Source organism: Antennarius striatus, chromosome 7 (genome assembly GCF_040054535.1).
Source record: "Antennarius striatus isolate MH-2024 chromosome 7, ASM4005453v1, whole genome shotgun sequence".
NCBI classification, from domain to species: domain Eukaryota; kingdom Metazoa; phylum Chordata; class Actinopteri; order Lophiiformes; family Antennariidae; genus Antennarius; species Antennarius striatus.
Genome location: NC_090782.1, coordinates 517,606 through 540,025, shown reverse-complemented (window position 1 = coordinate 540,025; position 22,420 = coordinate 517,606). Strand labels below are relative to the sequence as shown.

The 22,420-nt window shown below is 45.1% G+C and overlaps 1 protein-coding gene across 4 annotated transcripts; it reads left to right on the top strand.

The window, feature by feature from the left end:
- Positions 1 to 727: 727 nt before the first annotated feature.
- LOC137599048 (transcription initiation factor TFIID subunit 4-like) lies at positions 728 to 21,526 on the top strand. 4 transcript variants are annotated; one of them, XM_068319698.1, is made up of 14 exons: positions 728 to 1,762; positions 1,898 to 2,019; positions 2,107 to 2,211; positions 3,731 to 3,847; positions 7,469 to 7,591; positions 7,906 to 7,995; positions 8,242 to 8,391; positions 12,139 to 12,250; positions 12,682 to 12,766; positions 12,839 to 12,999; positions 13,568 to 13,698; positions 14,719 to 14,844; positions 17,832 to 17,936; positions 21,018 to 21,525. In XM_068319698.1, the coding sequence occupies exons 1-14, from the start codon at positions 1,279 to 1,281 to the stop codon at positions 21,141 to 21,143; spliced, it is 2,037 nt and encodes a 678-aa protein (XP_068175799.1). In that variant the 5' UTR covers positions 728 to 1,278; the 3' UTR covers positions 21,144 to 21,525. The 4 variants fall into 4 exon arrangements, with proteins under 4 accessions (XP_068175799.1, XP_068175797.1, XP_068175800.1 ...); XM_068319696.1 differs by having other exon boundaries at positions 1,898 to 2,025; XM_068319699.1 differs by lacking the exon at positions 17,832 to 17,936 and having other exon boundaries at positions 1,898 to 2,025; positions 21,018 to 21,526.
- Positions 21,527 to 22,420: the final 894 nt, after the last annotated feature.

The following is a 22,420-nucleotide window of genomic DNA, read 5'->3' as shown; positions in this document are numbered from 1 at the left end:
ATTAATATTTCTACACACTGATGAATATTTCTACACACTAATTAATATTTCTACACACTGATGAATATTTCTACACACTAATTAATATTTCTACACACTAATTAATATTTCTACACACTGATGAATATTTCTACACACTAATTAATATTTCTACACACTGATTAATATTTCTACACACTGATGAAGTTGATCAAATCCAAAAAATGTCAAAAACATGTGTCTGATTTTTGAATGTGTTCAAACCACGTGGTTTGACATCTCTGGTGAAATAAAGTTTCACTCCAAGGACTCTTCTGTCATTCCGCTGATGATCACATAATCAATAATCACTGAATCAATAATCACACGATCGTCTGTCCAGCAGCAGCCGATCCCTCCGCACGCACATTTACGAGGTTCCTGAACGCATCACAGCCTGCAGGTGAGTCCAGGATCCGCGTGGAGATTCCACAGGTGAGCTCTGAACCCACACGGGGTGACCCCGCGGGTACCGAACCGGTCCGAACCGAACCGAACCGAACCGGTCCGAACCGAACCGGTCCGAACCGAACCGAACCGGTCCGAACCGGTCCGAACCGTCAGGAAAGCGTTACTTGTCACTGATGAGCTCCAGCAGGTCATCAAAGGGTTAACCTGAAGCAGGAAGCTCCACACAGGTTCAGGTCATTAGCATCGGCTGCTCACCTCAATGCTAATTCTGTTAATGCTACACCTGATGCTAGCTGTAGATGCTACACCTGATGCTAACTGTAGATGCTACACCTGATGCTAACTGTAGATGCTACACCTGATGCTAACTGTCGTTGCTACACCTGATGCTAACTGTCGATGCTACACCTGATGCTAACTGTAGATGCTACACCTGATGCTAACTGTAGATGCTACACCTGATGCTAACTGTCGATGCTACACCTGATGCTAACTGTCGATGCTACACCTGATGCTAACTGTAGATGCTACACCTGATGCTAACTGTCGATGCTACACCTGATGCTAACTGTCGATGCTACACCTGATGCTAACTGTCGATGCTACACCTGATGCTAACTGTCGATGCTACACCTGATGCTAACTGTAGATGCTACACCTGATGCTAACTGTAGATGCTACACCTGATGCTAACTGTAGATGCTACACCTGATGCTAACTGTAGCTGCTACACCTGATGCTAACTGTCGATGCTACACCTGATGCTAACTGTAGATGCTACACCTGATGCTAACTGTAGATGCTACACCTGATGCTAACTGTAGCTGCTACACCTGATGCTAACTGTAGATGCTACACCTGATGCTAACTGTCGATGCCTTTGTGTTTGATCAGGGTCTGTTTGTCCACTGTTTGTTGTCACAGCTCATCATGACCACGGATCAAGAGGCTGTGGATCCGACGCTGTTGCTCCAGGTCTCGGCTCCATGTGGCCCCATCAGTGCCCCTGAAGGCTGCCCACAGAGGGATCGTGTGTCTGCCCAACCCAAAGTCACCCCCCCTGTCCAGAGCCACCCCCCCCCCTCATCTACAATCACAGCATCGGTGCCGCGGTTGTCCTCCCCCCTCATGGTGATAGCAAAGGTATCCACGCCGGCGAGAGTCGGCGCCGATGGCGACCCGCGGGCAGCCAAACCGGCCCAAAGCCAGGGGGCCTCTACGAGCCAGGCTGCCCCCCCAGGAGGGACGGTGGTGATCGCTGTACCGAGAACAGCACCTCTCCAGGCAGTCGCTGTGGCCCCACAGCTCCCAGGCGGCGTGCACATGCCCCCAGGTGAGGGGGTGTCACCGGTGGGAGTAATTCCATGATGAGGTGGAACATGGATCCTGTGCAGCGGGGGAGCCAGGCCGGCCCCCATGCCCCCCCCCCCACTGGCACTGAGTTTCTAACTGCAGCCGTCTGTTGCAGGGATGGTGCTGCTCCGCAGCGGCGGTGGTCAGCTCATGCTGGTTTCCCATCATGCTTTGGCACAGGCTCAGCAGGGTCCACGCAGCACCGTTACTCCAGCAAACAGAGCCGCGGCCCCCCAGGTGTCGGTTCGTGCTCCTGCGCTGCCTTTGTTAAGGGGTGGTGGGTGAAGGGGTGTTTGTTGGTGTGTGAAGGTGTGTGTCCTGAAGGCCCCTGCAGACGCTGGAGCCCACAGCAAGAAGGTGGTGGTGGTCAGGATGACGGCCCCCCCCAGGGTCCAGGCTGGACCTGTGCAGGAGACGGCTGTGGTCAAGGTACCGCTGGTGTACGCTCATTCACTGCAGGGGTGTCACCACTGATCCTGTAGTACTGTAGTACTGTAGTACTGTAGTACTGTAGTACTGTAATACTGTAGTACTGTAGTACTGTAGTGATGTAGTACTGTAGTACTGTAGTACTGTAGTGATGTAGTACTGTAGTACTGTAATACTGTAGTACTGTAATACTGTAGTACTGTAATACTGTAGTACTGTAATACTGTAGTACTGTAGTACTGTAGTACTGTAGTGATGCAGTACTGTAGTACTGTAGTACTGTAGTACTGTAGTACTGTAATACTGTAGTACTGTAGTGCTGTAGTACTGTAGTACTGTAGTGATGCAGTACTGTAGTACTGTAGTACTGTAGTACTGTAGTACTGTAGTGCTGTAGTACTGTAGTACTGTAGTGATGCAGTACTGTAGTACTGTAGTACTGTAGTACTGTAGTGCTGTAGTACTGTAATACTGTAGTACTGTAGTGATGTAGTACTGTAGTACTGTAGTACTGTATTACTGTAGTGATGCAGTACTGTAGTACTGTAGTACTGTAGTGATGTAGTACTGTAGTACTGTAGTGATGTAGTACTGTAGTACTGTAGTACTGTAGTGCTGTAGTACTGTAATACTGTAGTACTGTAGTGATGCAGTACTGTAGTACTGTAGTACTGTAGTGATGTAGTACTGTAGTACTGTAGTGATGTAGTACTGTAGTACTGTAGTACTGTAGTGATGTAGTACTGTAGTACTGTAGTGATGTAGTACTGTAGTACTGTAGTGATGTAGTACTGTAGTACTGTAGTGATGTAGTACTGTAATACTGTAGTGATGTAGTACTGTAGTACTGTAGTACTGTAGTGATGCAGTACTGTAGTACTGTAGTACTGTAGTGATGTAGTACTGTAGTACTGTAGTACTGTAGTACTGTAGTGACGTAGTACTGTAGTACTGTAGTACTGTAGTGATGTAGTACTGTAGTACTGTAGTGATGTAGTACTGTAGTACTGTAGTGATGTAGTACTGTAGTACTGTAGTGATGTAGTACTGTAGTGATGTAGTACTGTAGTACTGTAGTGATGTAGTACTGTAGTACTGTAGTGATGTAGTACTGTAGTACTGTAGTACTGTAGTACTGTAGTGACGTAGTACTGTAGTACTGTAGTACTGTAGTGATGTAGTACTGTAGTACTGTAGTGATGTAGTACTGTAGTACTGTAGTGATGTAGTACTGTAGTACTGTAGTGATGTAGTACTGTAGTACTGTAGTACTGTAGTGATGTAGTACTGTAGTACTGTAGTGATGTAGTACTGTAGTACTGTAGTACTGTAGTACTGTAATACTGTAGTACTGTAGTGATGTAGTACTGTAGTACTGTAGTGATGTAGTACTGTAGTACTGTAGTGATGTAGTACTGTAGTACTGTAGTACTGTAGTGATGTAGTACTATAGTACTGTAGTGATGTAGTACTGTAGTACTACATGGTGCTGCCCTTGCCCTTGGGTCTCCTGTTCCAGGGTGTTGGTGGATCTTCTACAACAGCTGCTGGCCAAGCAGCCAGTTCTGTGTGTGAGACGCGCCGACAGGCTTGTGTTCAGACAGACAGCAGCAAGGAGCCAGCTGCCTTTACTGAGGTGAGTCTAACCAGTGCATCCTCACATCAAGGCTCCTCCTCAAGGCTAGTCCTGCCCTAAAGTCAAGTTCAAGATAACCAGATAACCAATTATCTGGATTAACTCAACCCTTATAAGGTGATGAGCAAGTCAATAAGTCAACCCAGGTGTTCTCAATGTAGCCGTGGACAACTGAACTGTGTGTGATTTGATTACACACACACACACACACACACACACACACACACACACACACACACACACACACACACACACACACTGCTGTGCCTCTTTGTAAACTTGAAAATGGAGTTGTAAGAGTTGTACAGTAATCCCTCGCTTGTTAGCACTTCTAAATGCACGGCTTCACTACATCACAGATTTTTAGTACTTAGTCACATGATACCGTACACGCATGCTATTGGCTTACAGCATCTGGAAGTGTTCTACGTTCTGACATTCACGGAACGCAGCGTACTTCCATGTATTAAAGAAACACTTTAATACAAAAGTGTTTTAAACAGTCTATCAGAGTGTTTTAAAGGTAACACAGATAGAAGGTGGTTTAATGCTACCTCCAGCTCTGTCTCCTGTCTTTTCCTCAGGGACACTGTCTCTAGACCAAACAACATCGCTGGTCTCACCACAGTTTTGTACACCTTTCCTTTCATTTTAGCTGAAACTCTTCTATCACACATCACACCTGACACTTTCCTCCACCCGTTCCATCCTGCCTGGACACGCTTCTTCACCTCTTTTCCACACTCTCCATTGCTCTGGACTGTTGACCCTAAGTACTTCAAATCCTCCACCTTCTTGATCTCTTCTCCCTGTAACCTCACTCTTCCACTTGGGTCCCTCTCATTCACACACATGTACTCTGTCTTACTGCGGCTAACCTTCATTCCTCTCCTTTCCAGGACAAACCTCCACCTCTCTAGCTTCTCCTCCACCTGTTCCCTGCTCTCACTGCAGATCACAATGTCATCTGCAAACATCATAGTCCATGGAGATTCCTGTCTGACCTCGTCTGTCAGCCTGTCCATCACCATAGCAACAAGAAGGGGCTCAGAGCTGATCCCTGATGCAGTCCCACCTCCACCTTGAACTCCTCTGTCACACCTACACACACCTCACCACTGTCTTACAGTCCTCATACATGTCCTGCACCGCTCTAACATACTTCTCTGCCACTCCAGACTTCCTCATACAATACCACAGTTCCTCTCTGGACACCCTGTCATCAGCTTTCTCCAGATCTACAAAAACACAATGCAGCTACTTCTGGCCTTCTCTGTACTTCTCTGTCAACATCCTCAACGCAAATACTACATCTGTAGTACTCTGTTTTGGCATGAAACTATACTGCTGCTCACAAATGTTCACTTCTGCCCTTAGTCTAGCTTCCACTACTCTCTCCCATAACTTCATTGTATGTCTCATCAGCTTTATTCCTCTGTAGTTGCCACAACTCTGCACATCTCCCTTGTTCTTAAAAATGGGCACCAGCACACTTCTCCTCCATTCCTCAGGCATCTTCTCACTATCTAAGATCCTGTTGAACAACCCAGTCAGAAACTCTACTGCCACCTCTCCTAGACACTTCCAAACCTCTACAGGTATATCATCAGGACCGACTGCCTTTCCACTCTTCATCCTCTTCAATGCCCTCCTCACTTCATCCTGACTAATTTTTGCTACATCCTGGTCCACAACAGTCACCTCTTCCAGTCTTTGTTCTCTCTCATTTTCCACGTTCATCAACTCTTCAAAGTACTCTTTCCATCTTCCCATCACACTACTGGCACCTGTCAATAGACTTCCATCCCTATCCTTAATCACCCTAACCTGCTGCACGTCCTTCCCATCTCTGTCTCTCTGTCTTGCCAACCGGTATAGATCAGTCTCTCCCTCCTTACTGTCCAACCTAGCATACAAGTCATCATCAGCTTCTTGTTTGTCCTTTGCTACCTCTACCTTCACCTTACGCTGCATCTCCCTGTACTCCTGTCTACTCTCCTCAGTCCTCTCAGTGTCCCACTTCTTCTTAGCTAACCTCTTTCTCTGTATACACTCCTGTACCTCCTCATTCCACCACCAAGTCTCCTTATCTACTTTCCTTCCAGATGACACACCAAGTACTCTCCTACCTGTCTCCCTGATCACATTAGCTGTAGTTGTCCAGTCATCTGGAAGCACCTCCTGACCACCCAGAGCCTGTCTTAACTCCTTCCTAAAAGTCATGCAACACTCTTCCTTTTTCAGCTTCCACCATTTCGTCTTCTGCTCTGTCTTTGCCCTCTTGATCTTCCTCACCACCAGAGTCATCCTACACACCACCATCCTATGCTGTTTGGCTACACTCTCACCTACCACTACCTTACAGTCACTGATCTCCTTCAGGTTACACCGTCTACACAAGATGAAGTCTACCTGTGTGCTCCTACCTCCACTCTTATAGGTCACCCTATGTTCCTGCCTCTTCTGGAAGAAAGTATTAAAGTATTCACTACAGCCATTTCCATCCTTTTTGCAAAATCAACTACCATCTGTCCTTCTGCGTTCCTCTCCTGGATACCAAACCTGCCCATCACCTCCTCATCACCTCTGTTTCCTGCACCAACATGTCCATTGAAGTCTGCTCCAATGACAACTCTCTCACTTCCAGGTCTGCTCTGCATCATTTCATCAAAGTCCGACCAGAATTTCTCCTTCTCCTCCAGCTCACATCCTACCTGTGGAGCATACCCACTAACAACATTGAACATCACACCTTCTATTTCTAGCTTCAGACTCATCACTCTATCTGACACTCTTTTTACCTCCAGGACATTCCTAACAAACTCCTCCTTCAAGATAACTCCTCCTCCATTTCTCTTCCCATCTACACCATGATAGAACAACTTGAACCCTGCTCCTAAACTTCTAGCCTTGCTACCTTTCCACCTGGTCTCCTGGACACACAGTATGTCTACCTTCCTCCTCTGCATCATGTCAACCAACTCTCTACCTTTTCCTGTCATAGTTCCAACATTTAACGTCCCTACTCTCAGTCCTATACTCTTGGTGTTCCTCTTCTCTCTCTTTCTCCTCTCCTTCTTCGACCAACAGTAATCCAATTTCCACCGGCGCCCTGTAGGTCAACAGCGCTGATGGCGGTCGTTGTTAAACCAGGCCTCGACCGATCCGGTATGGAAGTCGTAGGTTTGATTCGCATCTTTGATTTGGCAAAAGTTTTATGCCGGATGCCCTTCCTGACGCAACCCTCTGTATTTATCCGGGCTTGGGACCGGCACAATAAGACACTGGCTTGTGTCCTCTTGTAGCTACATTGTCTGGAATACTGTTGTAGTGTCTGGAATGGTCAGGGCTCACTGAAGGACTGGAGCACACGTCTCCGTCATGGACACTGTTTCTCTAGTGTCTTGCATGATATTGCAATTTGTCATCTCCAGTTTGCTGTTTATATAAATATATAATAAATAAGTAACCTTGTAAGATCTCAAGATACACTTTACAAATAAATCCATGTGGTTGCTGCTTCAACAGTGTGACAACATTATCTATAAAAGTAAGATTTGGGATGATGTAAGGATGATGTGGCACATTTTTACAGTTGGTTGTTTGTCATTTCACCTACAGGAGACTCTGGAAAGTGTGAAGAAGTGTAAAAACTTCCTGGTGACTCTGATCAAGCTGGCCTCCAGTGGCTCCAGGTCTGCCCACATGGCTGTCAATGTCAGAGGGCTCGTCAAGAGTTTGCTGGTATGTCTGCCTCACCACAGAAACTAGTTTCACTTTAAACCTTGAACTTTATCTTTAACGTAGAAAAATGCTCAGCATAAGCTGTTGTAATGGTGTGTGTTGCTGTACATTCTGAATACACTCACTGCACTGAACTGACACTAATGGTTGATAACTAACTACAGTAACATTGCTTATCCACCATTGTAGAACCATCTAATCAAACTACATAAACATGTTTGTCTTTCCTTGATGTGAGATTAATCTCACAGTACAACCCTCTCTTAACACAAATATATTGCATTTTACTTATTGATAAGTGTTTTGACCTCCAGGAAGGACGTCTTGAAGCAGAAGCGTTTACCCAACAGCTCTATGACGAGTTGAGGTCCACGCCTCAGCCCTGCCTGGTGCCTTTTCTCCAGGTGAATACACATTCAACAGTTCATTGTAGTTGTTTGTTTGAGCGTCAGCCGGCCCCAGAAGATCTCAGACTATCTAAGGTTGCATTGGTATTAGGAGAATGAAGAGCCCAGGATGAGACTGATTAACTTAACACAGCAGATTGTTTACAGGCTGACGGATGGATGACATGAATTACCTCTTCAAAATGTCTTCAGGATTTTGTCGATGACATGACATCCCACTCTTCTTTTCCTCATTGCTGACAGAAAAGTCTTCCTGCCGTGCGTTGCCTCACTCCAGACCCTCAGTTATTTATCCAGCAGGCTTCAACTTCTACCTTCAACCCCAACACTCTGTGTTCCTCTGTGAAGCAGTCCAATGCTAATACAAAGCAGAACAGCAGTGACAGCCATCAGGTAAAGACATGTTTTAGTTTCTGAATGCTGACCATCTCAAAAACAAAAATCTGGGGGATTTTTCATGAGCTACATAAGTATAAAACTGTGGCATTTAACATCAACATCAACATTGAAAACGCAACTTTTTTGTTGCGTTTACGCCTTCCGTCCCCACGACAACGCAGATATCCGGAAGGAAAACACAACGTTTTAAAAACGCTGGCCGAGGTGGATTTTTCAAAAACGCTGGGTCTGCGTTGTCGTGTGGACGGCGTATCCGCGACCTTTGAAAAACGCTGACGTCTTACCTGCGACGAAAACCGCTGTGACGTCATATTTCTGGGCCCGTGTGTTGTGACAAGAAAACACGGAGGATTCCTATTGGATAAAATTTGACTCAATACTGCCACCACATGGTTTGGCATGCTTATAGCCGTCTTCGTAAACGCACCGCTGCGTTTACGCGTGGACAGAGATTTTTTAAAGACACTGTCGTGTGGACGGGAATCGTTTTCAATGCGTTTTAAAAAGTTCCGTTTTAAAATAAATCCGTCATGGTGTGGGCGGGGCCTCAGTCTTCCAGCCTTGTCGGTGGCAGTCCCTGACTAGGCTGTCACACGTCTCCCACTTCGGTCCAAAGGCCTCTTTCATTCGCTCGTCTCACAGCAGTCAGCTCTAGCATAATCACATTCTGTGACCTCTGACATGGAAAGGCGGTCAGATGTTAGCAGCATGTTGGGTTAACTTGAGTTGACTACCCAGTCCTGTTCTCAGTGTTGTTCTTGGCTCTCCTCCTGCTCTGATGAAGTTGATGACTTTCTTTGTGAGTTTTGACGTCTGACAGCTTTCGCCTACAGCTCGTGGGCAGAAACACATTGTGTGCTTTAGGATCTGGCATGGGGAGCCTGCTGGTATACCGACCAAAGCCCAGTAGTGCAGTTTGGATGAAGAGTATCTCGTAGACATCCTGGACTAAGAACTCTGCCCGCCCGTGGTCAATCCATGAGATCTTCTTCTCATTCCCACTGCTCTGCTGGATATCTCCTCATCCACTGCTCTCATATCAGTCTGAAATACCACATTGGCCCGAGTATAAGACGACCCTGATTAGAAGACCACCCCCTCTTTCTCAAGACTCAAGTTTGAAAAAAAGACTTTTTGAACACTAAATTAAATTTTTCTACATAAAATAATTACAGTTCATCTGACACAAATGATTATAAGAATATATTTGAGAGAAAAAGCACCACGGAAAGCGTTTCTCTGACTGAGCATTTTTCAGGCGAACTTTTTGAGCTCTCCATCTCCGTACATTACACTCTCTGACACCGTATTTCGCAGCCGCTTTGCAGTTGTTTGAAGACTCTACCTCATTTATCACCATCATCTAGAAGTTTGCATCATAACTTCTCCTCAGCTGCCGGTTAACCTGGACGATCTTAGACCCACTTTTCTCCAGATTGTCGTTACGTTTCTCCATTTTCTGTTACCTCTTCTCTTATTTTCTTCTCTTTTCTGTCTTAATGCTATTTTTATTTTTCTTCTTCGTGACAGGAGTTCGTTTTGGCCTGGGGAGTTAGTTCAGCATTCGCTTTAAAGATATCTGGCGCCATCTACCGTTGTGAAGGGTGTAATGTCTAGACCCCAAATGTAAGACGACCCCCACTTTTTCAGTCTTAATTCAATGCAAAAAACACCGTCTTATATCCGGGCCCTACGGTAGTTGCTTCTGCTCCTTTCCTTGTTAAAAAAAGGAGGGGGGGTAGCTGGTTCATAATCCAGCCCCACCTGTGGCTACTGTTCCAAGCAGGACTCTGTGGCGTAGTTGCGGCCGTGTCTGCTCCCTACCACCTCTGCTGTCCGTTTGTTGCCAGTCAGGACTGCTGCTGCCCTGGATGCTTTTGGCTCCTCCGTCTCGTAGAACAACAGCGCCCCCCCCTTTGCACGCTAAACTCCTGTGCAATAGATTTCAAGGGGACCATCAGTTTGCAGGTGTTTCCTCAGAGTGAGACGTAGCCCAAGCCCCTCAGCAGTCCTAACATCTCCTTCATATTGGAGATGGAGGGATTGGGAACCTGTAGAGGAGTAGTGGGCACAGATCCCTCTCAGAACGCCGTGCTGATAAACCCATAATAGGGTAGTTACACCCCAGTATGTTGGTGTTGGTCCTGGGTCAGACCTGGACCTTGCTTTCTGCACCACCTCCTGAACCTCTTTGGGAGTAGCTTTCTTAGACCGAAGGCCTCAACAGGCCATGGTGGGTTTGTTACCCCCCCTAGCTGGTGGTCTCAGGTGGGATCACTGAGGGTGGTGTGGAGGTGTTTGGCATCGTCTTCAAACAGGCCAGGCGTCCAGTAAGTTTCCGCCTGCTGCCTTCCCTTCCCTCCTCGGTGTCCTGCTCTGCTCGGCAGGATGTAGGAGCATCTTCCTGTGACTCCACCGACAGCCAATGATCACGTCTTAGTTGTGTTGTTCAAACTCAGTCACCATGAGTTAGCTACATGAACATGTTCTGCAACGGGAAAGAGAGTCACTGAATAGTGAACTCTGATCACGGCCCATGTCTGGACGGAAGCTGGGCTGTGAAATAAGGTTTCGTTCCATGCAGAGAATCCACAATCTCTCAATCTGAAACACGTGAGCACAGAAATGAAGGCTTTTCTCCTATCGTCACACACACACACACACACACACACGGAGCCGTCACGGCTTCGTCACGCACACACACACACACACGGAGCCGTCACGGCTTCGTCACACACACACACACACACACACACGGAGCCGTCACGGCTTCGTCACACACACACGGAGCCGTCACGGCTTCGTCACACACACACACACACACACGGAGCCGTCACGGCTTCGTCACACACACACATACACACACACACGGAGCCGTCACAGCTTCGTCACACACACACACACACACGGAGCCGTCACGGCTTCGTCACACACACACACACACAGGGAGCCGTCACGGCTTCGTCACACACACACACACACACACACACACACACACGGAGCCGTCACGGCTTCGTCACACACACACACACACGGAGCCGTCACGGCTTCGTCACACACACACGGAGCCGTCACGGCTTCGTCACACACACACGGAGCCGTCACGGCTTCGTCACACACACACACACACACACACGGAGCCGTCACGGCTTCGTCACACACACACACACACGGAGCCGTCACGGCTTCCTCACTCACACACACACACACACACACGGAGCCGTCACGGCTTTGGTGGGGTTCACACGGGCTCCTGCTGGTTCTTATATATTTATACTTATATACTATATTTATACTTATATACTACATTTATACTTATATACTATATTTATACTTATATACTATATTTATACTTATATACTACATTTATACTTATATACTACATTTATACTTATATACTACATTTATACTTATATACTACATTTATACTTATATACTACATTTATACTTATATACTACATTTATACTTATATACTACATTTATACTTATATACTATATTTATACTTATATACTACATTTATACTTATATACTACATTTATACTTATATACTACATTGAGTCACAAGTATCGCACTTCAGTATTGGTTTCTCTTATCTCTTCTTATTTATGGAAAAAACCCAGTAATATAGTTGCCATAGCTACTGTGACTAATGTGACTGAGGTCACGATGAGGACTAGTTTTATGTTGTTGTCCAGGACACATCCTTAGTGATTGTTCTTCAAACATGCGGTTTCCCAGAGTCCTGGAGGGCCGCCCCTGAGACCTGGGTTGGCGTCCAGAACAGACCCGAGCTGGAGCAGCAGGCCTGTCCCCAGACACACAACGGTCCCCCCAGAAGAAGAGGTTACAGGTAGGGGCCTGATCCGGGGGGAACAGGACCGTTTTACATCCTGAAAAAAGAATCTGTTGTTATGAGGAAGCATAAAGGAGCTCCAGCTGGCAGCAGCTAACACTAGCGACGGAGCTCTGGTTCAGTAACGTTGTGTTGAAGTCATGTGACTAGCTGGTTCAGACCAGAATGGACACCGGTTGGTCGACGCTCAAGCTGCAGAAACAGAACGGTAACAAGTTCCTTTTGACTGGAAGACTCAATAATCTATTGAAGATTTTAATATTATAGTCACACTTAATCTCAGTCTCTGCTTTAGGCTGTAGATATTAGTATAGATGAGTTACAGGTGCTGGTATCTATCTGTTAGCCCTGGTAACAGGTCTAAGTGTTGTGTATTGATAAGGCTGAGACACAATCAGTCATCGAAACACGTCTGTTTGTCTTCACAGGAACGTTGTCGGTTAAGAAGCCTCCCCCTCGGGATCCACCGTGGTCCAGGATGTCAGCGTTCCAGGACGGTTCTGGGTCCTACAGGTCAGACACGCTCCAGATGTCCTCCATGGCCGACCTGCTCAAAGCACTTATTGATTAGTGTGTGTAAAGCAGAGAAGATGATGACATCAATGACGTGACCTCCATGGCTGGGGTCAACCTGAGGGAGGAGAACGCACAAATCCTGACCACTGTGGTGGGCTCAGTGGTTCAGTCGTGTCTGGACCCCCCCTTCCTCTCACCTCATCCAGTCGTCAGAAGAGTCCTCCACAAAGGTACCCGGGCTGGGCCAGCCCTCATGTGACCCCCGCCTGTTGAGAATGTTCTTCCTGGGTTCATCAGTGGGGGTGAGCTCTGAGTCCCACAAACACGTGTCAAAACTCACTACAGGGTCATTGTGTTACCCCCCCCCAAATCAATGAGGACAGTGGGGCTGGGCTGTCACGGTTTTTAGGTCATTAGATTACAGTATGTTAGTGTACATGTTACTACATACCACAGAACATGGAGGGTGTGTGTGTGTGTGTGTGTGTGTGTGTGTATATGTCTGTGTCTGTGTGTGTGTGTGTCTGTGTGTGTGTGTCTGTGTGTGTGTCTGTGTGTGTGTGTGTGTGTGTGTGTGTGTGTGTGTGTCTGTCTGTGTGTGTGTGTGTGTGTGTGTGTGTGTCTGTGTGTGTGTGTGTGTGTGTGTGTGTGTGTCTGTGTGTGTGTGTGTGTGTGTGTGTGTGTGTGTGTGTGTGTGTGGTGTGTGCACCACCTGCACTTCTTCTCACCTGAGCTGTGACGAGTGTGTCCAGCATTCCTTGTGGAGCCGCTGCCAGATGTTTTGTGTGTTCTGAGCAGGACAGGATTTGGGGGTCACGGACGTCTGTCCAGAGGTGGTAGCTCTTCTTTCTCATGCTACACAAGAGTTTCTCCGTGATCTGCTCCAGAAACTCACTTGGATGGCAGAACGCCGCAAAACAATGCTAAAGGTACGTCAGTGTGTGCTGTGGTTATGGTGCCTTGTTAGTTTATGGTTTATTTTCATTCACACTAATAGTGAATCCTACCATTGTGAGAAGCTGCTCAAATTCCATGTTAGTCTTTAACATTTCTCATTTTTGCAAAGTTGTTTTCATGTTATTTCTTTTTGTCATAGTAACGGCGTGAGTTCCAGATGATTTAATTTTTTTTCGGGTAATTTTTTTGTTGTCACATCGAGGAGTCAATAACCTGCTTTTTCCACTCTTGCTACCTCTGCACCATTCAGTGGTGGTAGAAAGACACGGTTCATGCTCCAGAAAACAGTCCCTGTCAAAGCAGGGTACTGCTCCTGTTGGCCTTCTGCTCACTTATCATAACTACCACTAATTTGAATGAAGTTACTACGACTTACTAAGAATAAAATCCTGTAGCAACTATTTGTTAACATGCCTCTGGAAGAAGACATGGGAGCATAAATGTGTGTATTTTTGTTCCATTGTGAATAGATTATCTGTCATTGTATTGTTTAATGTAGGGTCCAGTATGCTCATGTTGGCGTGATGTGTTTTTACTCATATCCTCCTCCATGCTAACTGATACCTCTTGATCCTTGAAACCATCTGCTCACATTAGGAGCAGCATCCATCCTAGATAGAACTCCATCACAGGGAAAGGTAGAGTAAAGGATCCGATTGAATGACCCTGATTTAGCATCGTCTCAAATAATGATGGCGGCACCATATCTGTACCCGTATTTGCTACCATACTATGACCCAGCTCCCATCCAAACGAAGGTTGTCATCTCCCAAATCCATATTTTGATCAGCCTGAAATCATTGGTACATCGGAGGATATATGACATGTGTTATCTCATGTGCTGGGACAGCAAGACTGATCCATTCTAGCTTACTTTGTTTTGATTGTCTTGTTATTAATATTTTATTTAAAAATTGTGTGTGTGTGTGTGTGTGTGTGTGTGTGTGTGTGTGTGTGTGTGTGTGTGTGTGTGTGTGTGTGTGTGTCAATAGGAGGACCTGTGGCATGCTAAAGTGAGTGATTTGTGCCCTCATCTGCGTACCTTAGAAGAAGTGGGGAGTGTGAAGACAATGGGATCAGATGAAGAGGAGACAGAGAGATCGCTGCGTCTGACCAGAGTAAGTGTTCCTGCACAGAAGCGCTGCTCACGTTAGCCTGAAATGAGACTAGAACCCCATTACAATAAATTATTTTAAAACATTTTTTGAGGCTCCTGACAGGTTTGATTTGAGTTTTTTTGAACGTTTAAGGTCACCGACCCCTGCCCTAACTACACTGTACCATACTCTAACTAGACTGTACCATACTCTACACTGTACCATACTCTACACTGTACCATACTCTAACTACACTGTACCATACTCTAAATACACTGTACCATACTCTAACTACACTGTACCATACTCTAACTACACACTACCATACTCTAACTACACTGTACCATACTCTAACCACACACTAGCATACTCTAACTACGCTGTATATTACTCTAACTACACTGTACCATACTCTACACTGTACCATACTCTAACTACGCTGTACCATACTCTAACTACACTGTACCATACTCTAACTACACTGTACCATACTCTAACTACACTGTACCATACTCTAACTACACTGTACCATACTCTAACTACACTGTACCATACTCTAACTACACACTACCATACTCTAACTACACTGTACCATACTCTAACTACACACTACCATACTCTAACTACACACTACCATACTCTAACTACACTGTATCATACTCTAACTACACTGTACCATACTCTAACTACGCTGTACCATACTCTAACTACACACTAGCATACTCTAACTACACTGTATAATACTCTAACTACACTGTATCATACTCTAACTACACTGTATCATACTCTAAATACACTGTACAATACTCTAACTACACTGTACCATACTCTAACTACACTGTATCATACTCTAACTACACACTACCATACTCTAACTACACTGTATCATACTCTAACTACACTGTACCATACTCTAACTACGCTGTACCATACTCTAACTACACTGTATCATACTCTAACTACACACTACCATACTCTAACTACACACTACCATACTCTACACTGTACCATACTCTAACTACGCTGTACCATACTCTAACTACACTGTACCATACTCTAACTACACTGTACCATACTCTAACTACACTGTATCATACTGTAACTACACTGTATCATACTCTAACTACACTGTATCATACTCTAACTACACTGTACAATACTCTAACTACACTGTACCATACTCTAACTACGCTGTACCATACTCTAACTACACTGTATCATACTCTAACTACACACTACCATACTCTAACTACACACTACCATACTCTAACTACACACTACCATACTCTAACTACACTGTACCATACTCTAACTACACTGTACCATACTCTAACTACACACTACCATACTCTAACTACACTGTACCATACTCTAACTACACACTACCATACTCTAACTACACTGTACCATACTCTAACTACACACTACCATACTCTAACTACACACTACCATACTCTAACTACACTGTATCATACTCTAACTGCACTGTACCATACTCTAACTACGCTGTACCATACTCTAACTACACTGTATCATACTCTAACTACACACTACCATACTCTAACTACACACTACCATACTCTAACTACACACTACCATACTCTAACTACACACTACCATACTCTAACTACACTGTACCATACTCTAACTACACTGTACCATACTCTAACTACACACTACCATACTCTAACTACACTGTACCATACTCTAACTACACACTACCATACTCTAACTACACACTACCATACTCTAACTACACTGTATCATACTCTAACTACACTGTATCATACTCTAACTACACTGTATCATACTCTAACTACACTGTACAATACTCTAACTACACTGTACCATACTCTAACTACGCTGTACCATACTCTAACTACACTGTATCATACTCTAACTACACACTACCATACTCTAACTACACACTACCATACTCTAACTACACACTACCATACTCTAACTACACTGTACCATACTCTAACTACACTGTACCATACTCTAACTACACACTACCATACTCTAACTACACTGTACCATACTCTAACTACACACTACCATACTCTAACTACACTGTACCATACTCTAACTACACACTACCATACTCTAACTACACACTACCATACTCTAACTACACTGTATCATACTCTAACTACACTGTACCATACTCTAACTACGCTGTACCATACTCTAACTACACACTAGCATACTCTAACTACACTGTACCATACTCTAACTACACTGTATAATACTCTAACTACACTGTATCATACTTTAACTACACTGTATCATACTCTAACTACACTATACCATACTCTAACTACACTGTACCATACTCTAACTACACTGTACCATACTCTAACTACACTGTACCATACTCTAACTACACTGTACCATACTCTAAATACACTGTACCATACTCTAACTACACACTACCATACTCTTAACTCGGTTGTCGGTAAGCTGCGGCTCCGGGGCCACATTCGGCTCCTGAGAGCCTCCCCTGCAGCTCCCTGGAGGTTAATCACAAGATAAAAACATAATGCTGAAAAGAAAAAATAGACAGATGTTGTACTCGTTGCTGAAAATCTTTGCAAACAACTTTTTGTTGTAAATTCCCTACGTTTTGTTTCGTTATTGACATTATTGTGACGTTTAAAAATTTAGTCATGCACCTTTTAGGACCGCTCAGATGTGCTGCGGGGTCTTAGGCGATGTTTTTGTGTATGTGCCGCGAGTTAGCAATAGAGCAAGTTACTGCTATGATTTACGGAGGCTGTTTTCTCTCCACAAAGACAGTGAAGGAAATGACATCATCACCAATCAGCAAATCAAGGACATTAATTCAACTTCAGCATACTCAATTAACAAATTCCTTCCACCTGCTTTCATTCATTTGTATGAATGTATGTCTGTGTAACAATCGAGTGTTCACTAACAAGGTTGCCTAAAGTTACCATATGGAGAGGGAACATTATTGGTTCAAGCACAGAACCTTATCTTTCCAGTTACAACCGATAGAAGTACAGCTGCTGCAAAGAGAGGCCAACAACACTGCTCTGGCTGCTGTGGGGCCTGGCAGGAAGAGGGTTCACGACCCCACTGACAACAAGGTTAGTCCATGAAGGGTCTTCATGCTGTCAAATCTTTCAGTCCAGCATATGCTGCACATTGAAACCTTCACAAATATCTACATGAAATTTCTGCATTATTACTGAATGGAAAAATAGCAAAATGAAATTTAACCACTTTTTATTAGTGAATGAAAATGCAACCTGGTGGAACGGGTCAGCGACTTCAAGTTCCTGAGAACGTAAATCTCAGAGGACCTTACATGGGGCACTAACACCAGTGCCCTCATGAAAAAGGCACAACAATGCCTCTACTGTCTAAGTCATTGAGAAGATGTGTCCCAGGACCTGCCTCTGTCCTTCTACAGGTGTTCTCTGGAGAGCATCCTCACCAACACTATGCTGGTGTGGTTTATCAGCTGCTCTCAGGCTGACAGGAAGTCTCTGGGAAGGGTCAGGAAGTCAGCGCAGAAGGTTGTAGGTTTACAGTTATCTTCTCTGTCAGACATCTGTAACACCAGATGTCTGCATAGGGCCACAAGCATCACCAGGGACAGTTCACACCCCACCCACAGTTCACACCCCACCCCACCCCACCCGGTCCATCAAGGCACAGACCTCTAGACTGACCAACACGTTCTACTCAAGTGCAATCAGAGTACTGAACACAGTACTCCGAAAGTGACTGATAACACACTGTTGGAAGTCTGTCCCAATTAGGAACCCTGTGCAATGTCCTCGTTGTAGTTGTTGCTACTGAGCCCTCTGCCACACAGTACACCATACAATTTGATGGCTCACTGGAAATATATTCTCATATTTGCTTGTTTCTAAACCTGTTTTGTTCACGTTTTTCTTGTTTTGGGAATATATTTACCTAATACTTGAAACTAAGTCGTTTGTACAGAGAGTTGTCAAAGAATGTCATTGTACACTTGTGTATAATGACATTAAAAGGAATTCCATTCCATTCCAACTGCTGTCATGATGGAGTCATGAGGAAAAAAGGAGATCAGAAAATGTGCTTTTGGATAGATGTCACAAAATTAACGTAGAAAGTAGGGCGTAAATATGATAATAGCTTGCACATGAACGTCTTCCAGTAAATGTTTTTGAATGTTTCTGGATTAACAAACCACTATATAAAAATTCACCTGAGGAAGTGGTAAATTTGAACCTGCATCTGGGAAGTTTCCACTGTGTGGAACCAACAGGTAACCCAATGGGCTCAATGACTTCAGACCAGGGGTGGTCACATCCCACCTCCAACCTGTGTGAGGACAGTGCCACTAAGGTTCTCCAGAGTCCCTCCTCCTAAAAGACCAACTGAAGGTTGACACTGACCTCGCGCACTGGATCACTCATTACCTCGCAAACAGCAGTTTGTCAAGCTGCACATCAGAGATGGTGACAGGTGTCGATCAGGGATCTGACTGGTGCACCCTCCTTTTCACCCTGTACACAGCCCATGTCCAGCCCAGCTCAGACCTGTGTCACATTCACACATTTTCTGACGACATAACAGCTTTTGGGTGACTCAGGGTACATGGAACTTGTGGATGACTTCATGGGGCACTGTCACCATAACCAACTACAGATCAACTCAGCAAAAAACAATCAATCAGTCAATCAATAAATAAATCAACCTTTATTTGTATGGCGCTTAATCACGTCATCAGACATTTCAAAGTGATTTAACAGACAGAGAAACCCAACTGAACCCTCCAGAGCATCAGAGACAGTGGTGGGGAAAAACTCCCTCATTGAGGAAGAAACTCGGGGCAGAACCCAGACTCTGGAGGGCGGTCATCCTCCTTGACCGGTTGGGTAGGAAAGAAATATACTGGGGTAGAGACAGGGAAAGGAAAAGAGAGAGAGAGTGGCAGATTGGACAGATTGAATTTCCAGTCCAAATTGTACTGTTGTTGCTGAATTGGGGGTGGGATTTCCAGGCCTTTGGATTTCCTGTCTTCCATATTTGTTCCCCAGCCGTCGAGCAGAAGCACAAAGACGGCGGCAGCCTCTTGCAAGCATTTGAAGGTTCAATGTAATGTTGGCAGGAAAAGCAAAGAGAAATAACAACAGAAGTAACAACAGAAGTAATTAAAGTAACTCCCTCTAACGGGAGAGACAGACAAAATTGTCTTAGCAGTCTAGACCTATAGAAGCTTATCTAATAGAATATGTGTTTCTAATTGTAAGCTCTATCAAAGAGGAGGGTTTTGAGCCTACTATTAACAAGCTTTTGCTGTGTTGATCTCTTTACAGTAGATGCTGTGTTTCTGGTCTGTTGTTCACTCAGTGTGTCCATGGTCCATGAGCGTCCACTGATGGAATGTTGATATTGAAAGGGAAATAAGCAGTCGTTGTTGGCCTGGCTGGCTCCGTAACCATTAGAACAAGAAGAAGAATTATTATGTTTTCACTCGTGTGTAGTTATCATGTATATATATGTTTTTGTAGAGGCTCCTGAAACAACCAATCACACTCACACAAGGGGCCTGTAGGCATGCAGTAAATACAGGGAGGCAGAGTGACGGGCAGCCCCCTCTTTGGAGCGCCCCGAATGAGCAGCTTGGGGACGGTGCCTTGCTCAAGGGCACCTCGGCTCACACTCCAAGAGTGAATGGTCGGGAGCGGGAATGGAACAGCATACCTTGTATGATTGGATGACCCGCTCTACCGACTGAGCTACCGCGCCCCCATTACAGTATCATTCTGTTGGGGCAGCAATGGCTCAGTCCAGGAGGTCTACTTCGCCTCATGAGCACTGCCGAGGTGCCCTTGTACAAGGCACCGACACCCACAAGCTGCTCACTGGGCTGTGTGTGTGTGTGTGTGTGTGCGTGCGTGTGTGTGTGTGTGTGTGTGCTCGTGCTGCGGCCTGTATGTATGCAAAGAAAAACGCTGACTAGACTCCGTTCTTTTACCATCCATGTAACAGGCATGTGTTTTTTCAATTACTTGTTTCTGTTTTACATGTTTTGTATGAATTCTTGTTGTGGTCTATTTGTTTTGAATAGAAATACGAAGACATTTTATAGAATGTAAGATTCACACTGTAAGAATTTCGGTCTTGTTTTTTCATTTTGAATGTAGAGGTGATGTTTGTTCTTGTTCCAGGTGACTCCGGCCCCCAGCCCGGGGGCTCATAGCGTCAGTCAGATCAGACTCAGGGATGTGCTACTCTGCATGGAGCTCCACTGCTTCTTCCGACACTCTGTCACTCTTTACAGAGCAATGATCTGACTTCAAGTTGCTCGCTTCATTCTTTTTGCTATTATCAGTCAGATATTAATGTGTTTGTGTGGCAGTTTTGTTTTTTGGGGGTTTTTTTGCACACTGTGATGTTACTCCATTTATTTCATAGATTTTGGAGGATAGTGCTGGTGAGCACTTGTTTTTCATTGACTTATATATTAGATTTAAACTGCTGTTTGACGAATATAGTTTTAGAATAGCAGTTCATTTCTCAGTTTGTTTTGTCATATTCCTTGTTTATAAGATATTAAAAATAAGTCGTCGCATCCTGAAATCAGGCTTCGGTTTGTTATGTCATTGGTTGCTTTTAGCTCCAATGGAGGTGGGGCACTTCTAGGGGATTGAAGGACACCAGGATCTACAGCGACGACATAGGGATGTCATTCAGATTAGACAAATGTGGCCGGATGGTATCAAGAAGAGGCAAGATGATCAGAACTGAAGGGGTCAACCTACCAGGGGGCAGGATAGAAGACATCAAGGACAGCTACAAATACCTTGGAATCCCACAGGCTAATGGCAACCATGAGGAGGCCGCAAGGAAGTCATCCACAGCCAAATACCTCCAGAGAGTAAGGCAAGTCCTGAGAAGTCAGCTGAATGGCAAGAACAAGGTCCGAGCCATCAACATGTATGCACTGCCGGTCATCAGATACCCCGCTGGGATCATAAGCTGGCCAAAGGAGGAGATAGAAGCCACAGACATCAAGACGAGAAAGCTCCTCACCATGCATGGAGGGTTTCACCCCAAGTCCAGCATCCTGAGGCTGTACACTAAGCGGAAAGAGGGAGGCCGAGGACTAGTGAGCATCAGGGCCACTGTCCAGGATGAGACATCAAAAATCCAAGAGTACATCAGGAAGATGGCCCCAACAGATGAACTGCTCAGTGAATGCCTTAGACAGCAGAAACCTGAGGAGGAAGAGGAGGAGGAGGAGGAGACAACATGGAGGGACAAGCCCCTACACGGCATGTACCACCGTCAGATAGAGGAAGTGGCTGATATCAAGAAGACCTACCAATGGCTGAATAAAGCTGGACTGACAGACAGCACAGAGGCACTGATCATGGCAGCACAAGAACAGGCCCTAAGTACAAGAGCAATAGAGGCCAATATCTACCACAGTAGATCTGACCCAAGGTGCAGGCTATGTAAAGAAGCCCCAGAGTCAGTCCAGCATGTGGTAGCAGGGTGTAAGATGCTCGCCAGCTCAGCATACATGGAAAGGCACAACCAAGTAGCTGTGATAGTGTACAGGAACATC

What these genes read in the sequence shown, in the direction of transcription:
- LOC137599048 (XM_068319696.1), top strand. Translation starts at nt 1,279, where the DNA reads ATGCTACACCTGATGCTAACTGTCGATGCCTTTGTGTTTGATCAGGGT. An exon ending in CGGCGTGCACATGCCCCCAG is followed by an intron (nt 1,763 to 1,897) that starts GTGAGGGGGTGT and finishes CGTCTGTTGCAG; the next exon opens with GGATGGTGCTGCTCCGCAGC. An exon ending in AGGAGACGGCTGTGGTCAAG is followed by an intron (nt 2,212 to 3,730) that starts GTACCGCTGGTG and finishes CTCCTGTTCCAG; the next exon opens with GGTGTTGGTGGATCTTCTAC.